We start from the raw sequence: 27,803 nt of genomic DNA, 5'->3' as shown, positions 1-27,803 counted from the left end.
CCCCACTCCAAGTATTAATTTACATTTCTAAGGGTCCTGTCTACAACTGAACTGTTTCCAAGAGAGAAAAAACAGATTTAACAGACACACCTTCATAAAAGGAGAGGGTAACTGATGTCTTTCCTTCTGAGGTTGATCTGAAGTCACTTACCATAGAGAAGTATCGTTCAGGACTGATTTTGAGGTATGTGTGTGTGCTTGAATGTGTCTGTTTTCAGTACGCTTTGCATCGAAACGCGTTATTTGTCGTAGTGGAAATGAGACTCGCGTTATTGGAAACAATGTTTATGAACAGAGTCATATGATATATTGATTGTATAGTGAATGTATGAGACAATAGATAAAACAATGAGCAACAGAACAATAAAGCGCTCAAATCACGCGCTTCAGAACGCAACAGAACAATGGCAAACAAATGTTTGAAATAATGAAAGTAGACGTATTTCATATTTCTTGTTTATATACTTGTAAACTTGTAATATATATATATATATATATAATCAAATTTCTTATTTCTATTTTTTTTATTCTATTATTTTCACATTCTGAACAAAAGGCTACATTTCAGAAAGTAATAATGCATGCAGGTTGAGTAAAAAGTATATAGTAGTTAAGTCAGCAGCAATTCCAAGCACATGGGACGTGTCATGTCTTGTCTTGTCATGTTTTCCTCACTATACAACAGTGTCTCTCATTTAGTGTCAAAGATTTCCGTTTGGAGTTGCTTTTGTCTTATTCATTCCTTAGACCTTCTCATTTACACTAAAACTACAGGGGAACTTATTTGTATATTTCTAAAAATAGATGTTTTAGAGTTATTTTAATTTACTTTTACAGTAAATATTATGTTTAAGTGAACATAATCTGAGCACATGCTCCACATTGACTCTGATTACTATCAGCTTGTTAGTAGATATGTTGCAGTATGTTGTTTAATGTTCAGTATGATCATATCGAAACTGGTTTTCTGTATTAGAGGGGATGTTGGGGGGTAGGAAGGGGTTGGTTCCGAGCACATGTGTTTGCAATTTGGAGGCTGTTTTGTCAAACGCCTTACATCTGTTTTTTGATCTTTGAACCAGTCCCCCCACTAGTGCTAGTGAAGTCTTCCAGTTTCTATTTGTATTCTATTGTATTTTCTATTTCTATCTCTTTATCTGTTTCTCTCTCTCACACACGCTGTCTTTTATTCACCGTGTGTGGTTTCCGTTCTGTATAACCGTGTATGTGACAGAGAAAGTGAGATGGAGAGAGAAATACATGACTTCAGACTTCCCGTACATGATGATGCTTGTCTCTTGTGGATGGGTAGGACAGTGGAGTTGAGTGATTAGAGATTCTCTCGGTAGTCACACAATGTCCTCAGCCTTACAAAACAGCATTTTAGGTCATGGGTTGGTTACATTAAGAAGTGTTGCAGTAACATCCAGTCCGAACTGTTCTGGCTATTATTCTCAAGTAAGCTCTTACACATGGGGATCAACCCAGGGTGCATTCTGCTTCCTTAATTTGACCTTTCTCAATAGATTTCCTTTGAGATTTAGAAAATTAGATAGACAATTAAACTGTGTAGCCTATGTACTTTGACGTGGTTATTAAATGCACTTGAATATAAAAAATTAATACTTTGGCTTTAGTTTCCTGGTATACTGGGAATTACCTTTTTTTTTTTTTTTTTTAGCTATCTGAACACACTGTGAGTCAGCAGCATGCTCGGGTCTAGACTGAATTTGTCTACACTGCATATTGAGTGCATGCTGGTTTGCATTTATATGCAGCATATTGATTAACCTAATGAACATGTTGCTTTAGAGGAACTACTTTCTGTTGTGGGGCAGTGGCCTTTCTGTACACTTGAAACGCATTGAAATGGATCTTTGTTTTGGTCTGCGTGTTCACACGTGTGTGTGTGTCTCTGTGATGCTCAATGTGCTTTGTTCTGTTAAGGCATAGCTGTTCTTTGACAGGTCTCTTTGTTTTCCCCTGTCTGCCAGTTTATAACGCATACCTTCTCATGTATCTCATATACATATTTAAAATGATGATAATACATCATTTTAATATGACTGCATATGTGTCTCAGCCGCACAAAGGATTCTGAGCTATATCTGCTCATTAAAGCATGATGCAATATTCATGTAGGGTTTGAAATCATAAAGCACAGAGTGCATGTTTATGTTCTTTGTTTCTCGTTTCCATGGATTTCTGTGGTGACGTTGACACCCAGGGGCTGGATTTTGAGTTGTTATGCTAAACAGCTTGCGTTATGTTTTGAAGAATGGGTCGACGTTGGGATTTGTTGTTTGGTGGATGGTTTAAGATGGGAAGTTGTAGAACAGATAGTTTTGCATTCATTATTTTGTCAAATAGAAGTGCATACTGTGTTTTTGTTGGGGCACGAACAAAAGAGTTTTGCCCCAAACCCATTATTAATGTCTCAAGCGTCTTTGGCTTAATGTTAGGTGAGAGGCAGAAGAGGATGGAGAAATGAGATAATATGCAGTTACATGTGTGATGCAGGATTTTGTATAATATATATATAACGGTTTGTTTTTAATGAACACGTGTAGAGCGATATCTTGTGTAGTTTGAGTTGGAGAAATTATCAGTTGGAGAATAAATCTGGGTTAGGATGGGATTTATTTAGCACAGCGTTTAACAGAATCACAGTCGCATCATCCAATTAAAATGGTTTTGATTTCAGATTCAGAATTCCGTTGTATGAAATTGCATGCTGTTTTCTATTTGTCTTGTTGTTGTGGTTGTAATTTGTGTCATTCACGCCATCATAAAGGTCTGTGTGTAAGCTGTAGCTTTTGCATATTGCTTGCACACGAGTTTAAGTGTAGGCTATGTTTGTGTGAATTATAGATCTGTAGAGTAATCCAGACACGGACAGCTGTCTATAAATCCTTTAGTCGGATCTGACCAATAGCTGCTTCGCATTCTGTTTCGCATCTCCCCCCCCCCCCCCCCCCCCCCCCCCCCCCTAAATCAAACAAAGAAACATGACAATCAGATACTACCTCTTCTCTCTTAACCGACGTGGTCCAAGAAAGCTCACAGGGCAGAGGGAAGGCTGGACTAATGGATATTGTGTCTGATTCATGACCACAAGATAAATCTAAATCAGGATGTCACAGACTCGGGTGAAACATTCTGTCCTGTGGAACATTTCATATTGTCTTAATAGAAGCCCAAAAAGCTTGAGAGGTGATGTGCCATTGTAAATATAACTAGATATTCTCAGTTTTGTGAAGAAAGGATGATAGCCATAATTGCTAGAATATTCTGTGTGGTTTCTAGTGTGTATCATCAGGTGGTTCCTAGGAAGTTGTAGGTGGTTTTTAGGATGTGCTAAGTGGTTGGGAGGTTGCTCTAGTCTAGATCAACTGTCACACCCCAAAAGTGAGGTTTGTTTGGGTGGCAGAGTGTGTAGTCAAACAACAAACACATAGCCTAGTTCTAAATGTTTTTCTGAAGTGAGACTTTTATTTTGAAATATGTGCGTGAACGCTGTTGACTCTTCTGTCAGACACAGTTTAAGCAACTGCGTTGTTCTGATTTAATGCGGTCAGAGGAGATGTTGTCATGCTATATCAGTGTCCTTATTCTAATGTTATTTTCGTAAATTATGAAATAAAAAGTCTCACCTCAGAAAAACAAACTTTACTGTCCTGTCAAACGTTATACTGTGCTTGTGCGCAAATGCGGAGGGGCATAAATGCATAAAGAGAGCAAATTAAATTACGAGCATGCAACGTCTTAGTTACGTTGTCAATTGGTAAGTCATGAAATTACCAAAACATACCAATAAATTATGTAACTGGTACGTCGTGTTTTAGCTGGGAAGGCTAGCAGCACGTAGGATGTTCATTCTATTCATCAGGTTCAGTGTCCATATGTTAATATTAGTTTTGTGTATTTACCATGGTAATGGTAGTTTCCATAACCTTAACCCAAAAAAACACGTTATTTTCACTCTGTGTGATTTTTCTATTTTTTTTTTTAAAGATTGTTTGGTGGCTCATACCAACTTACGAACTTTATTGTATTTACAAATCTAGTTTAGGACTGCTATATAATACCCTTACCTTATAACAATGTTTATTCATCAGTGTTAGCGATATTCTTAGAGTTAATGCTAAGTAAAGTGGGATGGTACTTGTGTGTCAACCATTTCTGAGAAATAAATTTGCTTGGTTCAAATCCCTAAAACTTTCTGTCGTGGCTTTAATGACCATGGGGAAATGTGGGTCCCACGGCCAAACCAGTTGCGAACCATTGCTCTAGATGGTTGCAAGGATGTTCTAGGTGGTTAGGTTAGCCTACTTACTGTACACCTGCTATATCATCTGCAATGCAAAAATCATTGATCTGATGATCGCTCTTCAACAAGCTGCATGATTTGAGGTATCATTATTGTCCATAGAACAAATGTTGATGAAGTTTAGGGTTACATGATTGTTCAAACCACTAACCCTAGTAGTGATACTTCCCTTGAATGAACAATAGTAATAGTGATACTTCCCTCAGCAAGCACCACTAACAAAACTTGCTGTCTGTTTTCAAGCAGACACACAAATGGTATGCAGACACCTGTAGTTTTTCTTTCTTTCAGGTTAAATACATCTGTCTGTGGGGACAGACAGTGCCAGGTCAGCAGACTCTTTGATGGCTTATCCTCTTTATCATGAAGGCAGCAGTTGGCATTTTGTTGTCACGCCTCTGAAGGGTAGTGTTTGCAGTTTTTAGACTTTCCTGTATATTCCTGTATTTAATTGATGTTTTCGGTGTAAACACTGGAAAGTTTTGTTATGGAATATGGGTAGTCTATGTGAAATTGTAGATTTAGTTTTTTCCCCCCTGACTTTCTGTCGCTTTAAGTCATAGTAAAATAGAAATAGGACAGCAAATGATGGAACTATCAATGAACATAGATTCAAAGTCATGTTGCCTACATGAGCACCACAGATCAATGTGTCAATCCAGTGTGCTCTGCGATTTTTCATTATTTTAAATCAAGTCAGTAATCCTAAATGTCACATCCTTTTGCATGCATTCACACACACGTCCCCAAACATACATTAGCACCTCTCACACGCCTCTTTAACGTAAGCTGTGACCCAGCAGGTGCTGGCCACAGCTGAGCAGAATCAATGGGCCCTCTGTTCTGCACTCTTTGTTCTATAGCCCACAGTTGCTGGATCCCTCATATACATACTTACACACACCTGACCCGTTCTGGACAGTTGCTGCACCCCTGAACTAGTCCCCATATGGTATGGGGTGAAGCAACTGTCCAGAACGGGTCAGGTGTGTGTAAGTATGTATGTATATGAGGGATCCAGTAACTGTGACCTGAGCATGGAGATGCTGGTTTAGGTTTAGGTTTAGCTTGCACCATTTGTCTTGAAGGAATAGTTCACCCCAAAAAATTTAATTCTGTCATCACTTACTCACCTTTATATCATGACACAACAAGAAATTTTGAAAATATTTTAAATAATCAAATTTCAGTGCTTCAAAATATGTATTTTTTTTGTGTGTTCCGTAGAAGAAAGTCATACAGAACGATATGAGGGTGAGTATATGATGACAGAGTTTTAAGTTTTGGATGATCTATTCCTTTAAGACCAGAAAGATTTTTTGAGATTTTGTTATAATACATATAAATGTTAGGCAAAGACAGCCACTGATCGCAGGTGCTTTACCACATGTATTCTGTCAGCAGGGACCATAGACCAGTGGTTCTCAACTCCAGTCCTCGGGACCCACTGCTCTGCACATTTTGTATGTCTCCCTTATTTAAACACACCTGAATCAGATCATCAGCTCATTAGGAGAGACTCCATGAACTGAACTGAGTGTGTCAGATAAGAGAGACATACAAAATGTGCAGAGCAGCGGGTCCTGAGGACTGGAGTTGAGAACCACTGCCATAGACTGTAAAAAAAAAAAATGGACGTAGTGTCCGTGACGTTACCCGTAGGTTTCTGAAGAGCATTTTTGAAGCCCAAAGTGGGCGGAGCTGGCCGTCGCCATCTTGGCAGCGTGTCATCGCGCGTCACGAAAATGGACGTGACAGCATAAATGAAAATGGGCAAAAAGGCAGGATTAGCTGGGGTGACGTGACGGCTAACAGACAGCAGACAAACGGCTAGTAGTGACGGCAGCGGCAATCCACCTGTCACTTAAGTGGCCACGCCCTTAATTATGCTTAATTATGAATTAATTATTCACCCCCTCACAGTTGTCATGAAGGGCAAAATTAGCTATACAGATCAAAACCACTTTTTGCACCAAGCTGTAAGCACATTTTTTTCTGCTTGAAAGTTTTAAAGGTACAATATGTAAGATTTTTGCATTAAAATATCCCAAAATCACAAGGCCAGTGTTATATATTTTGTTAAGTTGATTACTTGCAATATCCCAAATGTTTCCAACTATTTTTAAATCGTGAGAAAATTGCAATTTTAACCAAGGAAACGGGGCGTGTGAGCAGGGGTGAGCTGGGAGTCGCCAGTCAATTGCGTCATATCCGCGTTACCCTCGGTTTCGCTCGTACTGCGTGAAGTCCTGGACAAATGCGGAAGTTGTAGTTGTAGCGTCTATCAAGCAACAAACGTTAGCTTGTTTCGTGCAGTCGTTATGGAACACAATTATTCTTTACAGATTGCAGCTGGTTCTGTCGACAAAGACGTCCCATAAACGTAAACGTCAACGTACGGGTATTATTGATTTAGGTTTGTGTTTAGTTTATTGACATTGTTTATCACGTCTGGTGTTTATGGCCATGTAAATAAATATAGTGTGGCGAGCAGGACGAGGCCGAGGGCCGTGAGAGAGCGGCACGAGGCCGGTGGCGTGATTACCGATGAGCGACACCTGCGCGACGCACCGGTCTCGTATCTCTCACGGAGGAGCGGAAGCATAAAGGGGGAGCGACGACAGTGAAGAGCGAGAGAGGACAGGCCTGAACTTGTGTTGTGTTTTGTTTTATTGTGACAGCAGTCGTCCGTGAGGGGCTGCTGTCTTTTACTTTCGTTTTGTATTTGTTTTATTTTTATCATTAAAATGTGTCATGAATGTTCGCCGGTTCCCGCCTCCTCCTTCCCATAACATCTGAACTTCATTACATATAGCATGTGTTATACATAAAGATTAATCAGTATTTTGGCAAATGATGTGGGTATTAGAGATGCGCGGTTGGCGGTTACAGCCGCGGACTCCGCGGATAAACCACGGATTGGGCGGATGACGTGACGAAAAATAATATTTTAATTAAATTCGGGCGGGTGGCGGGCGGTTGAACCAATCAAATGAAAAATATATGTATACACAAATCAACGGATGGCGGGCGGGTGCGGTTTTGAAAATTGGTCAAAAACGTTGGTGCGGCTGGATGGCGGACGGATGATGATTTTTGTGATGCGGTTGCGGATGAAATAATAGCCCATCCGCGCATCTCTAGTGGGTATGTTCAAATGTACTTTTACAACAATTGTTTAGAACACGTAAAACTGCGCCGCGTTATCACAACAATGAATTCGACAAATACAGTAACATCTATGATAACCAATTTAGTATTAAACCTTACTTTTCTTGCGGTTAATTCATTTTAATGAAATGTTATTAAACGCAACATTTATAAAAATAGTTGAAAACGACAGTTCCCATCATTCCACGCTCCTTCACATCGTCATCAAGCTACGCCGTTGTTGTTGTTTGAAATGTAGCGCCCTCTAGCGGCAGAAAATCTTGCATATTGTACTTTTAACATGGGGGATATATGGAATTGACTTCTCTTTTGTCTCTAGCAGCCAGTCGATGAATTGCAGTTTAAGTCACTTCCGTGTTGGTTTCAAGAGAGAGACAGGAAGGTTGCCGCTTGGACGGGACCTAATTTTGTCCGTCTGTAATTGTTCGGATCGTTGGATCATTATCATTTGCTATTGTTGTGATCTTATGTGAGTGACAGGTTGTCCTGCCCTCATGCCAGTAAAAGCATCATCAAAGAAGGGAATAGATGTCACTGCAAGTGGGAGGGGAAGTTATTTTGATTAAAGTTATTTTGTATAAGTATTTTGATTTAAAATAATGATGTGCAAGGAAAATCATTTTTAATGAATACTGCAATATTCCATAATAAACAAGAATTGTCAATTTTGATTCCATTATTTTAATTATCGATTATCACACGACAACGATCCAACAGTCCAACAGTCCAATCATTTTCCAGATGTACAAATTCCTTCCCTAAATTTGTTCTCATTTGAATTTAATGAGTTTGAGTTTAATGCATAACATTTCATAAAGAAGAAGAGTGAGCGATGAAGAGTTGGAGCAACTTTTGGAGCAAGCACACAATGCTGAGTCCATTGTAGTCCAATTAACATGTATGCACCCTAACCAATCCTGACTATAATCACGTTTTCTTGGTCTGCTAGTCGGACTTTGCAATTTCAGATGGTCTAAATATCTTTAGTTCGACTGAAATTCAACTTTTACAAAACTTTTATAAAGACCTGTATGCCATGTATAGATCTATTCAAAGAGTTTTTTTGTTTTGTTAAGGTGATGGCAAATTCTCTGTGTGTGTAGTAGAAAGCCTTTGTAGGTTCATCACATTCCAGTGGTATGACACAACATGGTGTTGCACTCGCTGAATAATCTCCATTCATGCAGTATCTCTCCTTTGGAGCTCCTCTCTCTAACAACCCACACACACAAAACTAACATAATCTACAGTTAATACCAACACCGTACACTCAACTCATTGCTTTCTCATTTTACCCTCACTCATGACTGTCATAAGACAGGTTTTATAGTCATTTGGTGTTTGGTCACAGCTGAAATAGAGTCAAATAAAGACTTGAAGCAAGAGCAGAAAAAAGTTTGAGGTTAATAAGGACATGTGGGGTTGGTGGGTGAGAGGAACAGGAAGTCGTTTTTTTCTTTTAGAGTTAGTACTAAACCCCACAGAATTGAGAAAAGGCACAAATGAGTGTGTTAAGCAGTAGGTGGTGTGACGGATGTTTGAACACGGATGTCGAGAGAGTGTGATCTTTAGTATCAGATAAAGTTGTGACACAACTGATTGAGTTAGATTGAAAATATGAAGTGTTGTGCACAAGTGATAGATTTCTGTCTTTTGGTGTACATATAGCATACATGATGGATTTGTAGCTATTGGTAATTTGGTACAATGCAGTAATAGACACAATACCAGCTCACATACACAACGAATTTCCTTTTTTCTTATGCCTAAACCAAGGGATGGCAGTTGGTGAGGAGGATGTGTTTTCCTCAGTGCTGTTGTACTGTCAAACAACATCTACTTACTCATTTTACTTAGTCGTTATTTAGTCAATTTTTATATTTGTTTGATGGCTTTTTTTTTTTAATCTGATTTTAGCGTATTATTGTATCAAAGTTTAGGGGGCACGTACACTACACCGTTTTCAACTAAAAATGGAAAACCTTTTTTATGCATTCTGGACATTCATTTTCACGACAACGGCTATTTGGGGGCCAAATAACAATTCAAGTTTCAAAGTAGGTTTCAAAGTGCAAGTTTTTTCTCCATTATTGTCAAAAACGTGAATTTGTGTAAACGGGTTGTGTAATTTGCATGCATATTATGTGTTCAGTCTATAGGCACGTAATGTTTCTTTTCAAAGTGACATTGCCAACTACTGGTCTGACATGCATAATAGTCTTTTTTTTTTTTTTTTTCGTTTTCGGAAGTGACTTAAATTGTAATTCATCGACTGGCTTTAAAGCTACACTGTGTGATATTTTCCCCCATCTAGCTGTGAAATTGTATATGACTACCCAGTGAATATTAGTTTCTGTTCCTTTCAATTTCGAGGGCCTTTTAACTCCTACGGTGGCCGTATTATTCCAAGATTAACATGGCTTCCAGTTCGACTTCGTCCAATTGCGCCTTTAAAACTATAGAACATACGCTCTGGCGTTATGCACAACCATGCTATGGTTAGACAAGCAACTATAAAACTTAGAATTTACACAAATAGGCTGAATTACCTGTCGAGAAGAAAGCAGGCAACTTGGGCGTCCGTTTTAAAATCTTTGCTCCTCATGAGCTCTTTCCATATGGGAAAAGTTACTCCAGTATTGACTTTGGTCTTGCTGATTTGCTTGTCGCGTTGACGTTTTAATTCTCTCTTTCGCTTCCTTGGCGACTCTGCTACATGTCCTCGAAAATAGGTGTGATCCTCCATTAGCAATCTTTCAAATCTGCCGGCAGACGCGAGTAATCTCCCCCTCGCATTCGTCTCTGAGTCACTGAGTGTAAAGCGCGAAAGGCGAAGCTTGAATTTACACTTTGGCTAATGTAGTTTCAAGATGGAGGGGCAACATGGCGACCGGCATTCGAACCCCTCACCCGTATGTACTTTCAGTGGCAGATTATAAACTTACGAGAATACTTTATTACTTGAAAGAAGTAAATATACATTAATGAGCACATATATTTTTGAAAGAACTAAGTGTTTTTTGCTAAGAATCAACAAAAAAAATTACACAGTGTAGCTTTAAGAGAGTCAATTCCATATATCCCTCATGTTAAAATGCCCTACTTTACAGCAGAAATTTTTTTTTACAGCCTGGTACAAAAATGGGTTTTGGTCTGTAGCTAATTTTGCCCTTCATGACAACTGTAAAGGGGGGTGAATTTTTTTGTAACTCATCCGTTTAAATGATATTAAGCCTTAAAGTTCTGCATAATTAAGGGCGTGGCCACTTGAGTGACAGGTGGATTGCCGTTGCTGTCACTACTAGCCGTTTGTCTGCTGGGAACCAGGCACCTCAGCTCCACCCACATCCCGCCTCTTTACCCATTTTCTGTTATCCGGGAGTGACGCGCTGCCAAGATGGCGGCGGCCGGCTGCGCACACTTTTAGGCTTCAAAAATGCTCTTCAGAAACCTACGGGTGACGTCACGGACACTACGTCCATATTTTTTTTACAGTCTATAGCGTGAACTGGGATCATTTTAACAAAGTTGTTGTCTGCACGTGAAAGTGCAAAAGAAAAATGTTTCCGTTTCTAGTACACCGTTGTCGTGTAAACGTGTTCTTCGAGAGAGGTCATGAAAAGCTAAATTATGGGACGTTTTGTTTCAAAAAACACTTGACTAACATTATTGACTAACAGAAACAACAATGAAATTATATTAAAAAAAATGCATAACATGAGCCTTTTAAGGACAAAAGACCTGGGCCCGTATCCGAATCCTCTCAGAAAGCTCCTAATTTAGCTTAAATATCTACGTAGGAGTCTTATCTTATGGGCGATTTAGGACCAATCTGAGAGCAACTCTTAGCGAGGAAAAGACACAACTTTCATCTTAGTGAGGAGGTGGGACAGACCCCCAACTGTGATTGGTTGGTTGTCCAAGAAGATAAAACAAAAACACTTTTTTAAGTATAGGGTCTATTTTAAGCCCTCACTTTGAGAAATTAGATTACAGGTGTAATTTTTCCTACACACACACACACACCACACGCACACACACACACACACACACACATTGTATATATGTATAGATATTATTTACTCTATTGTTAATGTCGTACTTAACATATTTGATAGGAAATGAACAGCGGCACAATAAGGTTCTGAAAGTGCTGTAATTGATTGTGATCACATTGCTTATAGAAGGTTGTGACGGACTCAAATCATCACTGCTGCATAGTTGCATTTTCCTGTTGCCAAATGTGTTGCTGTAGTTATTCCATTTCTGTCTGAGATGTTAGCAAGATCGGCCACAAACATGACTCTGCACGATCTAATGTGTAGGGTCTTATTAACTCACTGACATGCATTGTGTGCAACACATTTCTTCTCCTTCACGTTTTGTCCATTTTCTCAGCTGCAAAAGAAACTCTTAAGTCTCTTAAAAGTCCCCGTCCATTATACAGTTTTGGACCTTAAGTCCTCTTTTAAGGGTTAAGATGTTCTCTGAATTACTTTTTTCTTTACTAGGATCTTTTCTTTAATTTTAAGAGGAAACGCCCACATTTCTACGAATTGTGTCACTAGGAGCAACTCTTTGCTCTAAGGGTTTTCATGAAGACTCCCATTTGCCACTGCGTGCTTGCACACATAAACAAGTGCTTCCTTTTCCCAATATGCAGCAGTGTCCTGACATTTCATCACATGACCTAATTTTCTTCTGGGCTACTTGAGGTCAGGCCTTGAAATGCCAGAGGTCCTGCCTTCACTCAGACCGGAAATTTGAATAATTCTAGACCTTTCATCCTGATCCAGCTATAGCCTCATACAAGCTGTTTACAGCTGCAAAATATTATTTGCCATATTGTATGTCAACATTGTTTCATTAATCAAGCCTATTGAATTATTGACCTTGCAGCATGTAGTGTTGTTTTTGACATCCACAGACACCAGAGAGCAGCACAAGGAATAGAGATTGTATTTTTTTTTTTGGTTCAAGCGTGAGAAATATGTCAGTCCAGATGCACTTATCGCTTTTGACCTGATTCCTGTGTTTATTAGTGTATAACAGAGCTCTTCTGCACTGCAGCAGACACACAACCCCCCAACAGCAATGCCCAGGTGCGTCCACAGATGGCATGAGTGCAGGCGCTGTGTTGGTGTTTTGTCTCAGCATTGGCATATGGACTGTATCGGTTTTTATTGTTATTTTGTGGTTCGACTGTAATGAGTTGTAAAAGTGCTTTGTACAAGTGACTTGTTTTAATCATACAGACTTTAGATGGCAGTTTAGGCTTCAACCTTATTGCTGTGGAGTCCAATTATTTTCTGTTTTTCATTTGAATGGCTAATGTATTGGGGGTGAGGCAAGCAGTTTAATGCTAGTAAGATGAAGTGTCTGACCTCTGACCCTTCAAGAGAACCCCATAAACGTTGATTTCTCTGTGCTGTGGAAAACCCTTGGTTTATGAGATTTAACATTTTCCACTGGCCCAGCTTAATTAAATAGATGATAATCAGCTTAAAATGAGTGTGACTGTTTTTTTGCAGTTGTCTTCTAAATTTAAAGAACCAAACTTTGCATTTGTGAGTGCATCGATTGGCTAATTGGTAATATTTAAGATCACTCTTTTTGAGTGACTTGACTATGTAAATAATGCTAAAAATAAGACCCCTGTTTCAATTTGTAAAAACAAGCAAAATTGAATGTACATTATACTTACCCAAGATAAGAGTAAGTGAGTCCATTTGTTTATGTGGCCACTGATGCATATTTAGCCTGGACTATTCATTTAAAGGATTACATGTAATCAGTTTCAGATCTCTAGCTGGTTAGTGGCGGTCTGATTCATTCCTGTTATGAGAAGACAGGCTGTTCATGAGAAAATGAGGAGGAGAAATGAATCGTCTAGAGAACTGTTGATACGAATTGATACCTCTGTGGTCTGTAATGACTGGTGGGGTGGGATGTGGGGGATGGTCCGGAAAGGCCTTTATGCCAGAAATAGGGTTTGGTTCTGTTTAGAAAAGGGTTTTCTTGAGTGTTAGGTTAGAAATGAATACATTATTAAGAATAGGTGAAAGTGACAGCACTACAGTACTAGTGAAAGGGATTTTGGGATCGGGGAGGGGCTAATATACCCTCCTGCCGTGTGTAAACGGTGCCCAATAAGGGTCAGATGGTGCAATAGACTGCCAGCTGCTCCCTTCCTCCCTGCATGTCTCTGTCCGTAATGAGAGCGGAACAAAGAAGTGGCATCCTTTCCACCTCCTCCTCATCTCTCTCTGTGTGTGTCCCAGTACTTGAGTCTCACAAATAGCTTCATTTTCATCTCCCAAAATGTGACCAAAATGGCAAGGGATTTTTTTGGGTTTTTTTTGTTGAGTTTGTCTGTTTCCTGTTATTGCCGCCCCATGTCTTCGTTCAAGGTCTGTGTGTGTGGGCATAGGAGAGATGACTGGAAAAGGAAGCTAAGGGTGATTGATTAAGGTGCGGCTTCCCTGTGTTTTGTCCTATTATGATGTAGACCATAAAATCAATAACATTCTTTAAAAACAAAACTAATCCAAATACAGTACCAGTCAAAATGTTTTTGAAAGAAGTCTCTTATGCTCATCAAGCCTGCAGTAAAAAAAAAAAAAAAAAAGTAGCCTAATATTATGAAATATTATTACAATTTAAAATAATGGTTCTCTTTTTTAATATATTTTAAAATGTAATTTATTTTTGTGATGCAAAGCTGAATTTTCATCAGCAAGTACTCCAGTCTTTGGTGTCTTATGATCCTTCAGAAATCATTCTAATATGATGATTTGATACTCAGTTATTATCAATGATGGAAACAGTTGTGCTGTTTAATATATTTTTTTGGAATACTTTTTTCAGGATTCATTGAGTAAAACGTTAACAGCATTTATTCATAAAAACAGCATTTATTCAAAATAAAAAAATTTCTAACAATAATCGGTACCATCACCTTTTATCAATTTAACGCATCCTTGTTGAATTAAAGTACTAATTTCTTAAAAAAAAAATATACATTGCTCCCAAACTTTTGAACGGTAGTGTATATTGTTACAAAAGATTTCTATTCTAAATAAATACAGTTCTTTTTAACTTTTTATTCATCAAATAATCCTGAAAAAAGTATCTCAGGTTATAAAAAAAATATTAAGCAGCACAACTGTTTCCAACATTGATCATAAATCAGCATATTAGAATGATTTCTAAGACTGGAGTACTTGCTGATGAAAATTCAGCTTTGCATCACAAAAATAAATTACATTTTAAAGTATATTAAAAAAGAGAACCATTATTTTAAATTGTAATAATATTTCATAATATTACCTTTTTTTTTTTTTTTTTTTTTTTTTTTGCAGGCTGCAGGCTTGATGAGCATAAGAGACTTCTTTCAAAAACATTAAAAATAGTAATGTTTCCAAACTTTTGACTGGTACTGTACATATTGGGCCATATTATTGAAAGTATTGCAACAATCTGTATTGAAATTCCATATCATGCTGTTGGGGTCACATTTCAAGCCTGTGAATTTTGGAAGTCATCTTTAGAAAGAAGTCATGCAACAGCATGAGTCTTAGCAAATCTGCACAAACAATGTTCCAAGTATATATCCACTCAGAAATCATGATCATTTGCAGTAATGGTTAGTGCTCAAAGGGAGGTGTGGGTGTTTTCTTTTTTGCAGTTCCCCAGCTTTAATTGTGGAAGTGTGTAGGCATGTGAATTTGTGTTTGTGTCTGGAAGAGAGGGTTGATAAGGGCCATCCAAGTCATTATAAACTCTCTTTTTTTCCACAATTACAGTGAATCTCCTTGTGCCTTAATTGCTAGAATTCCAGGCAATGTAGTTTCCAAATTATTACAAAGTTACAATTCCAAAGAACTGTTATCGGTCTGTCTGTCTATCTATCTGTCTGTCTGTCTCTTTAACACAATATAAATGCCATTCACTAGCTGTAAAGGTCATATAAAAATGGCAAGCTTGTTTCAATGATACAGTATGCAGCACACAAGGTTTAACATACACACATGCACACACACACACACACACACACACACACACACACTCCCACTTTTTATTGTTAGTTCTTCTGGTGTTAGGAATAATATATAGGCCAAGTTTGTGAACATCAATCATTGACTTGTAGATGTGGTGGTTATGTGCATGTCTTCAAGAAGTATGGAAAGCATCTTAGTACCATCTTAGTCTTGTTGTATTGGGTGGAACTTGAAAGTTACAGTGTGTTTTGCAATGACATGTTTCAAAAGATCAAGGAAAATTGGTTTTGTCATGATATACTAATCTCTTCCAATGTCACGCATATTGCCCAATTTTGAAGACCATTTAAGAATTGTACAAGTTAAGTTTAATCACTTGAATTAGGGTTATGATTTTAAATGATTTGATCTAAACGTCTATTTCTTGAATTGTAAGTCTTAACTTCAAGTGGACCTTGAACAAAAGCACTGCAGCTTTTAAACATTAATGCAAATCTGGCTGACATGCATGATCGCCCATAAGTATTGTGATGTTAAATGAGAGAGCTGTCCCCTTCATGTGCAAGTCTGGGCTGGAACAAGGTACAAATCTGAGGACTGGCAAACAGATGCTTGCCTAACACCTCCAGTCCTCCTTAATGAGTCACTAAACAGTTTACAAGCATTCCTTTAGTACATGCACAAACATAGGTATGCATGCAAATAAATGCTCTGTCTGGTGTATCATTATCAATGCACAATCGATCTGAAAATATATTGAAATGCTCAACCTTGGACCCACCCATGCGTTTAGTGTTGTGGTGGTCACCATAGAGGCGTCTGTGCTCTGTGCAGGGTTGAAGAGTGCAGCTCTGTAATTAAAAGCTAGATCTGGGCCTTTTATTAAATGCACTTGTCCTGCAGGGCTCCATGTGCAGAGACTTAAGCACATAAGCAGTACACAAACCTTGCAAAAAGTGTTGTTGATACTGTGACATGAAGTGGAATGTAGCCTAGTTCACACTATGTTTATAGGCCTACATATTTATAGAAATGAATGATCAGTTATATTAGCCTGACTACGTCAGACTTCTTACTACTTACTACTTACTCTCTCATGTTCCAAACCTTTATGACCTTTTCCCTGCAGAATACAAAAGTCAAAATATTTTGAATTTGGTATTACAGTGAATGAGGGTTTAGAAAAAAAGCGCCATAAAAGTGTTTTATGGGCCATATTGACGCAATATAATAGCTTTGTGAGAAGGAAACAGACCGCAAGTCTTTATTCACTCATAACCTTATCGATAACCACGTTGTCAAGATCACCGATTGAAGTCAGGGAATTCAAAAACTGAATCAGTCTCATTTGGGAACTAATCATTCAGGGGTGAGTTTCCCAAAGACTGTGGTCGCAACTTCCGTTGTTACCAACGCAATTCAGCGGGACTTGTGAACATTTGTTGGCTAATGATTCTTTTGGGAAACGCACCCCAGAGCGGTTTTGTCAGCTGAATCAATTGATTCATTCAAAATATTCACATCAAAAGAATAATTTTTCATTTTCAGTTGAACTCTCCTTTTAACTAGATAAGATCATTGTACCATTTTGACTTGAGAAATGTTAAGAGTTTGTGAAACCCTCAGCACAAACTTTCAACACATTCTGATGTCAACAGGAACTACTCTGATGTCAAAAGGAACTTTAAGTGCGGATACACACATTATACAGCTGCCTTTGACGCACAGCATTAGGGTAATAACACCAGCATCCACTTTGCCCAAGGTATTCTTCCTGAATGCATAATGAAATTACTGGTTGTAAATAACACTGAGGTGATAGGCATGGGCAAACATATCAGAACAGGAAATACTAAAGTTATTGCAATAAAATACAAAAGCACGTATGTTGCTACTCAATTACGTGTTTTTAAACAGTGACCACTGTGGAAAAAGGCTGTAAGCAAACATGGCCTGTGAAGAGTGTTGATTTTGTCCTTGAAGGAGTGTCACACATTTCAAGCAGTGACATAATTCACCCTTGGGTCTGAAGCATTCGCACTGTGTTTGGAATGTCCTCATATTGTTCCTTAAAATTAAATTATGTCAGGACAGTGAAAACCCAAGGCTCGTGCGTCATTTGGCTCATGTCTGGTTGTTGGTGTGATTGACCTCTAGTGGTCAGCAAATGAACTGCAGCTCAAATTGTACTACACTACGTACCACAAATAGGCTACTTGGACATCTTTGATTCTGTAATAAACTATTACAGACCAGTGTTGGCATTTTATTTCTTTCATTATTTGATATAAATACAGTATGTCATCTTGTACACCAAAAACCTGCGCTGTTTACTCTAAATCAATTACATATTTTTAAGATTATAAGAAGATTATAAAAGAGGTAATGCACATTGATGTGTTAAAAAATAACACCCCTGATTCATGAGCACTTTGAAATGTTGTTTACATTTCTGTATCCCCATCTCGTTCAATATTTTCCTTCTTTTAATAGCTCTAAGCTCAAAGTTTATTCTATATATGGAAGCACACCTGTGTGAATTCTTTACTTGGGAGTGTTCATCATTTTATTGGCGTGTATTTGAGGCCACACTCTTTGATGTTTCTATCTCGGGTGATGAAAGATTAACCGGGATGTTTGAGGGAGCTGCTCTGGCAGGGGTGGGTGGGCTGTTAGGTAATAAAGCATCAGGCGGAGTCAGAAGAGCTGTTTATAGTGCGCAGCGCTCTGTCGGAGATACAGAACTGCAGTTTCATCTAGCTGTGGGGAAGAAGTTCCTAATATCCTGAGATTTTGAATAACGCTCAAACGCAGAGATGACAACCATGTTCAGATACCCCGTGTTTCCAGTCCTTCCAGGTGAGATTTGGAGGGGGTAAATGTATGCGAGTAGCTGGCAGATAACATGGACATGCATTTTTTGGAAATACAGTGCAATTTTAGGTTTAATGTATAAGTGAAAGTGTACATTTTTAGATACTGTGTCGTTTAATGTTTTATTCACCTTTTCACTGTATTTTAAAATAGTCCTGCAAATATATGTCGTATCCTAATTGAGGTTAAAAAAGTATAATTTGATATTATTTATAATTTTTTATTATTGTTAATTATTAGAATAGTTAAATGGAGAAAAAATACCCAAATACTGAGTGTGTACTTAATGTTTTTCACATAGTTATATGTGTGTCACATGGATACTATAAAGTATTTCAAGTTGTGTTTATCATGTTTATTCAGATATAGTTGCTGGTTGTTTCAACATTTTAATTGCCTGTGTGATGAATGGTACGTGCTTGTTTGTTAGTGTAAAACTAGTGTCTGCTATCCATCCAGCTGTAAACAAACATAACCATGTGAGATAAGTCACATGGGCTCATCATTCATCTTCTATTTAATGCTATCAGATAAACAAACAAGAGAGAGTTTTATTGCCTGATATGAAAGTTTCAGTGAAACTAAAAGTATGGATTTCCTCCTATATATCCTACAATTATTATTATTAATATTATTATGTTTTTTTAAATATGTATTTTGATCCCATGGGCCATTTGGGCAAACTTAATTCTTTGTTGTTTTATGTCAAAAATATTGTTTTATTGTTGAAATATTAAAATGCAGATACTCTGGGAAATGTGGTTTATGCTTTTCAAACACCTGATATGTCCAAGAATTTTTACGTGGCATAATTGTGTCATATATGCATATTGCTATCTCTATAAACACTTAACCATTGATCAATGTGCTGTTTTTGTCATGACTGTGGTCTGTGTGCATACTAATTACATCTGCATTAGCTAATAAGCACTTTTAAAGTTTTTATTTATTTATTTAATTGCAGCACCTTTTGTTTATGTTGTAACATGTTAAAATGTATGTCTTTTTTATGTCTTTTTCTCAGGTCTGGACCAGGCAGACATACCAGAGGGACTGTCCCGTGTGCGGAGCATCATGGCAGAGCCGGACTATATGGACAGTGATGCCGATGACCTCATTAAGCCCAAGAAACTCCTCAACCCCGTGAAGTCCTCCAGAAACCACCAGGACCTACACAGAGAGCTCCTTATGAACCAGAAAAGGTGATGCACATACAGCCTACGTTAGATCAGTCCTCCTACATCTGTACTTTTTTTCTCTGTGTCTTTCCTCTCAGAATTCACTGTTCATTTTTGTTACACCCCAACTCAGCTGCAATCACATTTTCTCCTCTCACATGAATATGTTCATCATTTTCATCATCACTGCAGTTTTGGCAAATTATCTGATCATGATGTGTGGGCACGTGCCAATTTATGACGTTAAACCTGAAACAAGTCCTTATTGCCATCCTTTTTCATATAACAGGGTGATATGAAAAAATATTATATAACATATCCGACCACATTTCGTCACACTTAATGAATCAGAATCAAACATTCTCTGATAAATGCCTGTATGACTTGTTATGCGTCATATAAAGATCAATTTGAGGCATTCCACTGTTGCATATTTCAGAAATGAGTTCTTAAAAAGTTAGTCTTTCTGAAAGCTGATGCTACCCAGAGGACTTTCAGGATAAGATGAATGATTTCCCCCTGGCAGATCCCTCTGTGCTTGTGTCCTGTATCTAGGCAGACAGGAACCGGGGAAAAATGCTTTGGAAACAATAAGTTTGAGTCACTCGTTCTAGTCCTCTCTGCCTCATTCTTTTTTTTTTTTTTCTCCGTCTCTCTCATTCTCAATGGTGATGAATTGTGACAGCAAGTGTACACACATGCTCCTTATTACGTAAAACAGTTTTTATCTTTTGCAGTTGGAAGTTATTAGGAAGATCCCTTGAGGGTAGAAGTTGTTCTTGCAGCTTTGATGCGAACAAAAACTGATATGTCACGACACAAGTCATTTATGTTGCAAGAAATGTTTAACCCACACGAAGTCTCGGTTACCAGCATGATTACATAAACTCCTGTCCACTGATTCTCACCTCCCACATTAGTTGAGCTTGTAGAAATCTGTTTGTGCGGGAATAGAGAATCCGAATCCTCCGCTGGGGATCTATTCCAGACAGTGATTCCCAATCAGGGGCAAATGTATACTTAAGCAGGTTCCAGGCATTGTACTTGAAAATATTTGTAGTTATTATACCTGTAAGTCTTTGTTTCTACTGATGCAGGTCTACTGATTTGTAAAATAGTGTTGCTTGTGTTGCTTGCATAATTGTATTCAATTTATACAACTTATAAATATATTTTCTTGGGTGAGAAAAAGCTCCATGATTGCCCCCAGAATAGTACAAATTTATGAAAGACACACAAGCGCAGGTTTTGTGTTAAAGAGAGAGATAGAGTATAGAATGTATAGATTCGTTTAAAAAAAAAAAAAGTGTTATATAAATAAAATATTCAATTTTTACTCTGAGTAGGCAAGGAAGGCAGTGCATCCTTGAAAAACTGGATGACAAAATAATCCATATTACAAAAATAAAAGACGCAAATAGTACAAAATGTGACATTTAAACATTGTATAAATCACTCGTTTTTCTAAAGTAACATTTTCCAAAAGTGTTTGGTGTAGAGGTGTAACTAGAGATGCACCGATATGAACATTTCGGCCGATAACCGATAAATCCGATAAACTGATATATTGGCCGATAAATCCTAATCCAAATTTTTATATAATTTTTGAGAGCCTGATTACAAAAACAAAAGTCTCACCAATAAAAGCCATATACCAAGCACACAATTATAATGTTCTCATTATATTTTTATGTAGACTATATGACAGACTTGCATTACATGTTACAATTAACTGTATTTTCCTTTTTTAAAGTGATTTAAATCATATTCAAGCAATTCAAAACCATCATGGCGAACAGTGCGCGTATGAAGTGTCTCAGCTGAAGGAAATAATCCATTATTTATTGGCTTATATGGGATAACATTAAAAATGAGCACATATCGGCCGATACCGATATGGTGGCCGATATATCGTGCATCCCTATGTGTAACGTTTCGGTACGGTACGGATGTATATACAGTGTAATCAAACTATTTTCTGCCCAGAGACTGCAGATGAAGTTTAGCTATTTAGCTACTTTTGGGGCAGTCATGGACTGTCCATTGTCCCTGCTAAATGAACTAAACACTTAGTTTATTTAGTGGGCGATGAAGGGGTTTTACGAATGGGGTTGTGGATGTACATTACATCTAATCACTGCAGGCCTTGAGATCATGAAGACCCTCAAGAAAGAGGGGCTCTAATTTCAATTTTCACACTTTTTGTATTTTTCCTTAAGATGTTATGGAGTTACTTGATAGAGAGTGGATAATTGAGGCTGTGTGCTTGTTTTGGTTTAGGAAAAGGGAACATTTCCATAATCTAAATGGGATTAGTTCCAGATGTGGTGCTCAGAGGGATGCTGAAAGATGGAGAGTTACATAAGAAGGATTACAGCATCCCCTAGACTTCCCTCCTACCCTTTCTATGTTCCTTTCTGTGTTCTCTTTCTCTGTTCTCTTTCTCTGACACCCACCTTCTGTCCACCTCCCACCCTCTGTCTGCCTCCCACCCTTATGTACACTAATACTCAAAGTGTTTCTGTACACTCAGAATTGTGAAATCAATTCTACAGCCAGGGCAGAAGGTGAAGAACACAGAGTGATGGAGAGATGGAGGTCAGGCTATATATAGTCTGTTGCATCATATATTAGATAATGTATCGGGTTGTGGAGCAGGGTGGTCTTTTTATGTAATCGAGGCCGGCCTCTGCTTTGTTTCTTTTTTGTCTCTATTCATCTGTCTCATTTGCTTTTTTTTTTCTGTTATATTGCCCAGCTGTCTGTGATGAGTAACCACAAATAAGGACAAAGTGTCTGTTTCTAGCAGTTTCCAAGGGACCAGTGTGTTCCAGCAAACGGCAGTGTTTTATAATCGGTGACGACACACACTAGCATTCCTGAAGATGTTTGTACCTTATCCATTCACAGAGCAAAAGTATTTTTAATCTTTTCATCCCAGTCAAACCATCAGTCTTAAAGGGATAGTTCACCTAAAAAGTAAACTTTGGTAATCTGTATGTCATTCAAACCTGACTTTCTTCCAAATTATATTCAAAACAACATTGGACCCCATTGATTTTCAATGTATGGACACTCAGAACAGCACTGATGGGAATGACGTGAGGGTGAGCAAATGATTACAGAATTTTTGTTTGGGTGAACTATCCTTTTACATACAGTGTCTGGCAAGCCGTTTTATTATCTTAAAATCAATTCACTAAAGAATTATAGCTTGTTTACACGGAACCAACACGGACAATGAGAACACAAACATAAAACCACACCTTTGGACAAGTACACATCCTTATCTTAATACTGGCTCAAGGAAACACAATGGCTTTCAAAAAGTCCACTAGACAGACTAATGTACCAACCAGCAAAGCTCAAGAGGCCATAAAGAGCATGTTGTTTAAGCCTGAATGTGGGAATGGGTCTATTTGTTCTTTCCTTACTGAATTAGTTTAGACCAGCTGTCTCAAACTCAGCTTCTGAGGGCCACTGTCCTGCAGAGTTGTTTCCAGTAATCCTGAAGACCTTGATTAGCTGGACCAGGTGTGTTTAATTAGTGTTTGAGCTGAACTTTGCTAGGCTGTGGCCCTCCAGGAGCTGAGTTTGAGACCACTGGTTTAGACTCCGAGTTGAGAATATCAAAATAACTCGCACTGTTTCCAGTGAGCAAAAATGACAATTTGGATTGTACTTCTTTTCTTGTGATGGAAACGCACCATTTTATTAGTTTCCGCTTGGAAAACTAAACTAAAAAACTAAAATGGATTTAATCATCAATAAGATCTGTGCCCTGAATCATACACCAATCCATTGTTTATTCGTATCACGTTTTGGCATGTAGCTGATCTGTTATTGCACTCATAAAGTTAGCACAACAGACACACTCCACCCATGTGATTAATGTCTGATGTGCTGCCGTTCTTATTTCTCAGAGAAGAATGAATAGTTGGAGGGAGAAAGTAAAATAGTGTTCAGAAACTAAATCAATGACATGACACAGAAATGGAGAACGGGCAGATGTGGTTTCTACTCTCACCTGGCAGAGATTCTCGTAATTCCATGTTTTTTTCATTTATTTGGGAGCCATATAGTTATATAACCGCTATCCAAATAGCCAAAACATTTAATCTCCTATTTTCTCAGCTCTGATATTCTCATTAGCTTCTCTAGTTTTTTCTTCATACTAGTCTAGACAAGTCTACAAGTTTTGGAAGGATTTACAAAGCAGTCAGCAAGTCTCTGGTGTGCCAGGCAGAGAGCTGGATCATGTTAAAATACAGCAGTTTTGTTGTTTATAAATTTTATTATATAGTATATATTAATATTTTGAATTAGCTTTTTTATATTTTCATTTTTCATTTTCATTTTAGTTAAGTTGTAGTAATTTTATGTGCTAAAATGAAAGCTAATTTTTTTTTTTTTTACAAAAGCAATTTTAGTACTTCAGTTATTTGCAATAGCAACATTTCAAGTTTTTATTAGTTTAAGTTTTAATATTTATATTATATCAGGTTTGTTTCAATTTTTTTATTTTTTTATTTCAACTGAAAATGAGTTTAATAGTTTTATTTTTAGAAAGAATTAGCAATGTGAAATAAATTATGAATTGTTACATTAGCCAGGCATTTTCAATAAATATTATATTGTAGTTATTTATCATTAAACTGTTTTATTCTCAGTCATCTGCCCTTTTAGATATCACACTGGCATCGGTCAGTCACATCAGTTGACTCTTATTCCAAATATACTCGATGCGTTTCTCTGAAGTTCATTACAAATGAGTTAACTGTTTCATAAACAACTGGTTTTAGGCTTATTAATGTTGAGAAACATGAGATTGAGAATTACGCAACAAAGATGTCACATCAAAATACTGTAATTTAAATAGTTAATCTCCATATGCTCTAAATGTACAGCAGCTTCTGGACATTACGAACCAATTCCAACCCCTAAAACCCACCCAGGAATCCATCCATACTGGATTATAACTATTTGGGGCAATCAGGATTTTCAGTCACATTATGTAACCCTATGGATTATTACCCTGAAGTGTGCTAGAGTCATTTTGCTCTTTCATTGAGTCAGATCTCTGAACAAAATCATGAAATGGATTATGTTATGGTTTTAAACCCAAACATTTTGAAAAGAGGTGTGCTGTTAATTTTCTAAGCGATCAGATTTACAATTATGGATCATAAAAACATTCTCAAAAAAACTCCCATAGACTTGCTTTGAAGGACTTGAGCCATCATGTCTTCACCAAACGTGACCGTTGTCAACTGTTGCAAATCCATGTATTCTTCGTGTCAGAAGTACACCGTAAAAATGTTGCTGCAATTAGTTATAACAACTTAAAATTTGTTGAGATAACTTAAAGTTAACCAAACTTAATATTTTAAGTTAAGCACAAACACATACTTTTTTAACTTGAAACAACACAATATTTCTTATTCTAATGTTGAATTTTAAGTTGTGATAAATAATCACAGCAATCATTTTTTACAGTGTAGTGTGAATGTTTGAAGTTCGTCTGAAATAGAACATGGCATCAGTTTACTGTCAGGAATATGTTGTGTCGTGCCGCATCCAGTGTAGACAGCATCACTGATTATAATGGGTTCTATTTGCTTTTGACGAGTTGCGTCGCGCCGCTCACATCCTGTGTTAGACTTTAGGGTGGGTTCTTTTGACTTGGGTTTCCTAGCAATGACCCAGAACACTGCATAGCAACACCTTGGCAACCATCCATTATCACTCTTGCATCATGGTGGCGAGTTTTGCAGTGTTAATAACCACACAATTTTTCAGAAAATATTAAAATTTAGTTACTTTTTGTCAAGTGTTTTCATCATCTCCTTGATTCTTTTTTATTAATCACAGGGGCCTCGCACCGCAGAATAAACCAGAACTCCAGAAAGTGATGGAGAAGAGGAAGAGAGACCAGGTGCTTAAGGCTCAGAAAGAGGAGCAGGAGGCACACCAGAAAAGGACGGACCTTGAGATCGAGCTCATGAAGAGACGAGAGACGCTCGAACAGGTATGCCCCCTCACATCCCAAGACATAGAATGAGCAGATTCAGAAATGATTGACCAAAATGATCTTTTTCCTGTTTAGCTGGAACTGGATCAACATAAGAATGAGGAGGAGCAAGAAAACACCCCAGAGTTTGTCAAAATGAAAAGCAATCTGAGAAGAACCAAACAGGAAGTGGACGGGCAGGAGCGTGCCACCTAGAAACAGTTTCCATGGCACATTTGTTGACATGGCAGCTGGACTGTGGTTTATGGGGATTTCCTGGTGTTCCTCCCCCATGTGTCCCTGTGAAACAAATGACTATAGACGAACGGTTCCTGTTGCCTGCTCGCAGACGCAACCAGTATTCACGCAGCCTCTTTTCCTGAACAACAATCACAAATAAAGAGGAATGGAGAATAAACAACTCTCACACACACACACACACACACACACACACACACACACACACACACACAAACTCTTGCACATGGGCGCAGCCTCTATGCCACTGGTTGACCGGCTTCAAAGAACATGCATGGCGGAACAAACAAAGACCACATAATTACTTTGATGTTGGTTTTTATTATTTTTTTGGAGGGGGGCACATATTTTACTGTTTTATTTTCAAAACCTAAAATGGGACACTGGATGGACTCTTTTAAGCCAAAACAATACTCTTTTATTTATGTTCAGCATAAGCTTTTGTTCAAAAGGGCTTCTCAAGACATTTTCTTCATGGTTGATGATTACAAAAGAAAGGAATATAAAGTTACAACAATGCAAATTGTGATGCATCATGCTTGCTTTTTATGAATTGTAATATTTGTGCGCTCCCTTTGCTAAATTTCATAAGCAATACTAGTTCTAGTTTTGTGAGTTTTCTTTGCAAATATTTTTGTTATACCTTTTTTAATGAATACATTACTAATAAGTTAATACACTTTAGTTCAATGTGATATTAAACGCAAGCGCATGTGTTTTTTTCCACTTGAATGCTAGTTGCAAGAGAAGATGAGATGTTTATTAAAGAAGAAAGACACATGGTTTTGTGTAGATTTGAGCCAATAAATAACCACTCCTTGTGTTCCCTTAAAACCTTCTTTTAATAAATATTATTTTATCATGTTGAATTCTTTCATTTGATCTCTATATAAATCTCTGTGTAACCAAGAAGCGCAAGTGATCTTATAAAAGAAGGAAGATTTTCTATGCAGATGAGCAAGTGGAACAACAACTTTGAAATCCTGAAAATTTCAAGAAGAATAGTAGGTGTAAGTGAGTCAACTGGCATTTGCACAACAAGGTCTGCACCTCCCACAACATGAAATGAGTCAGAACGATTCACAAGTAACTTAAGATTTTAAAAGCATTTTGCTTTATTTTGTATCTGACATTGCAGAAGACCTGTTTAGTTAAATGCAGAGATGCAATGTTGAGACGCTGACCTCTTAATTACTCATAAAATTCTATTAAAAGCAAAATATGCAATGAAAATAGAGAAAGTCTTAATTCCAGGGGTTCTTATGTAACTGGGCTGTGTTGAACAGCTGGCAGCAAAAGTAGGTCTGAGTGAACTGTGTCACAGACACTGAAAGTAGGCCTAGGCCCTTAAAAATATGTACTTAACACAGCTGAAATAACAAGATCTGATGTCAGCCCCATTTTCCCAGAAGTTCTCTTTCTGAATATTACTCCATTTATGGCACTGTGTCTCAAAGGGAGTTTCCAACAGTCAGTGATGTGATCTGATACACTGATGTAAATGTCTTTATAAGAAAACTATCCCATTAACACTCTGTTTACATCTTTGTGCACGGTTTTAGGTTCTTGTTTTCTTAAATTGATCCTGTTGACCTGATTGGAAATTAATAGCTAATTTATTTAATAATAAAATCCATTTTCAGAAAAACAAAACAAAAAAAAAACAGACCTTAGGCAATGAATGACTCATGGAAAAATGGCAAAAATTGTTTACACCTCTATACAAAATTCAAATCCTACCCCTGAGGACAAATAGACACACAACACGAAGAACAACAACCAAAGAAAGACAAGACAAGCGCTTATATATAGGGCTAGGGCTGGGCGATATGGCTGAAAACTGTATCACGATATAAGTGTTTCATATCGGTCGATATCGATAATTATTGATTTTTTTTATGACATATTTAAAATAAGGACCAGTCCAGGAGACAAATACATTACATTTAAAGATTTTTTATTTTAAACTTTCTGATTATAAT

General features: G+C 37.6%; 1 protein-coding gene across 2 annotated transcripts; it reads left to right on the top strand.

Moving 5' to 3' along the window:
* On the top strand, positions 1 to 26,690 carry fam107b (family with sequence similarity 107 member B). Of its 2 annotated transcripts, none has more exons than XM_084409458.1 (4): positions 1 to 184; positions 19,400 to 19,577; positions 25,425 to 25,581; positions 25,660 to 26,690. In XM_084409458.1, exons 2-4 carry the CDS (start codon positions 19,450 to 19,452, stop codon positions 25,777 to 25,779), a joined length of 405 nt encoding a protein of 134 aa, XP_084265584.1. In that variant the 5' UTR covers positions 1 to 184; positions 19,400 to 19,449; the 3' UTR covers positions 25,780 to 26,690. The 2 variants fall into 2 exon arrangements, with proteins under 2 accessions (XP_084265584.1, XP_084265583.1); XM_084409457.1 differs by lacking the exon at positions 1 to 184 and adding an exon at positions 18,210 to 18,360.
* The last annotated feature ends 1,113 nt before the right edge of the window (positions 26,691 to 27,803 follow it).

This window comes from Rutilus rutilus, assembly GCF_951802725.1.
Source record: "Rutilus rutilus genome assembly, chromosome: 5".
Classification (NCBI taxonomy): domain Eukaryota; kingdom Metazoa; phylum Chordata; class Actinopteri; order Cypriniformes; family Leuciscidae; genus Rutilus; species Rutilus rutilus.
Note: the sequence above shows the minus strand (reverse complement) of the source record. Positions and strands in the feature narration are given on the sequence as shown.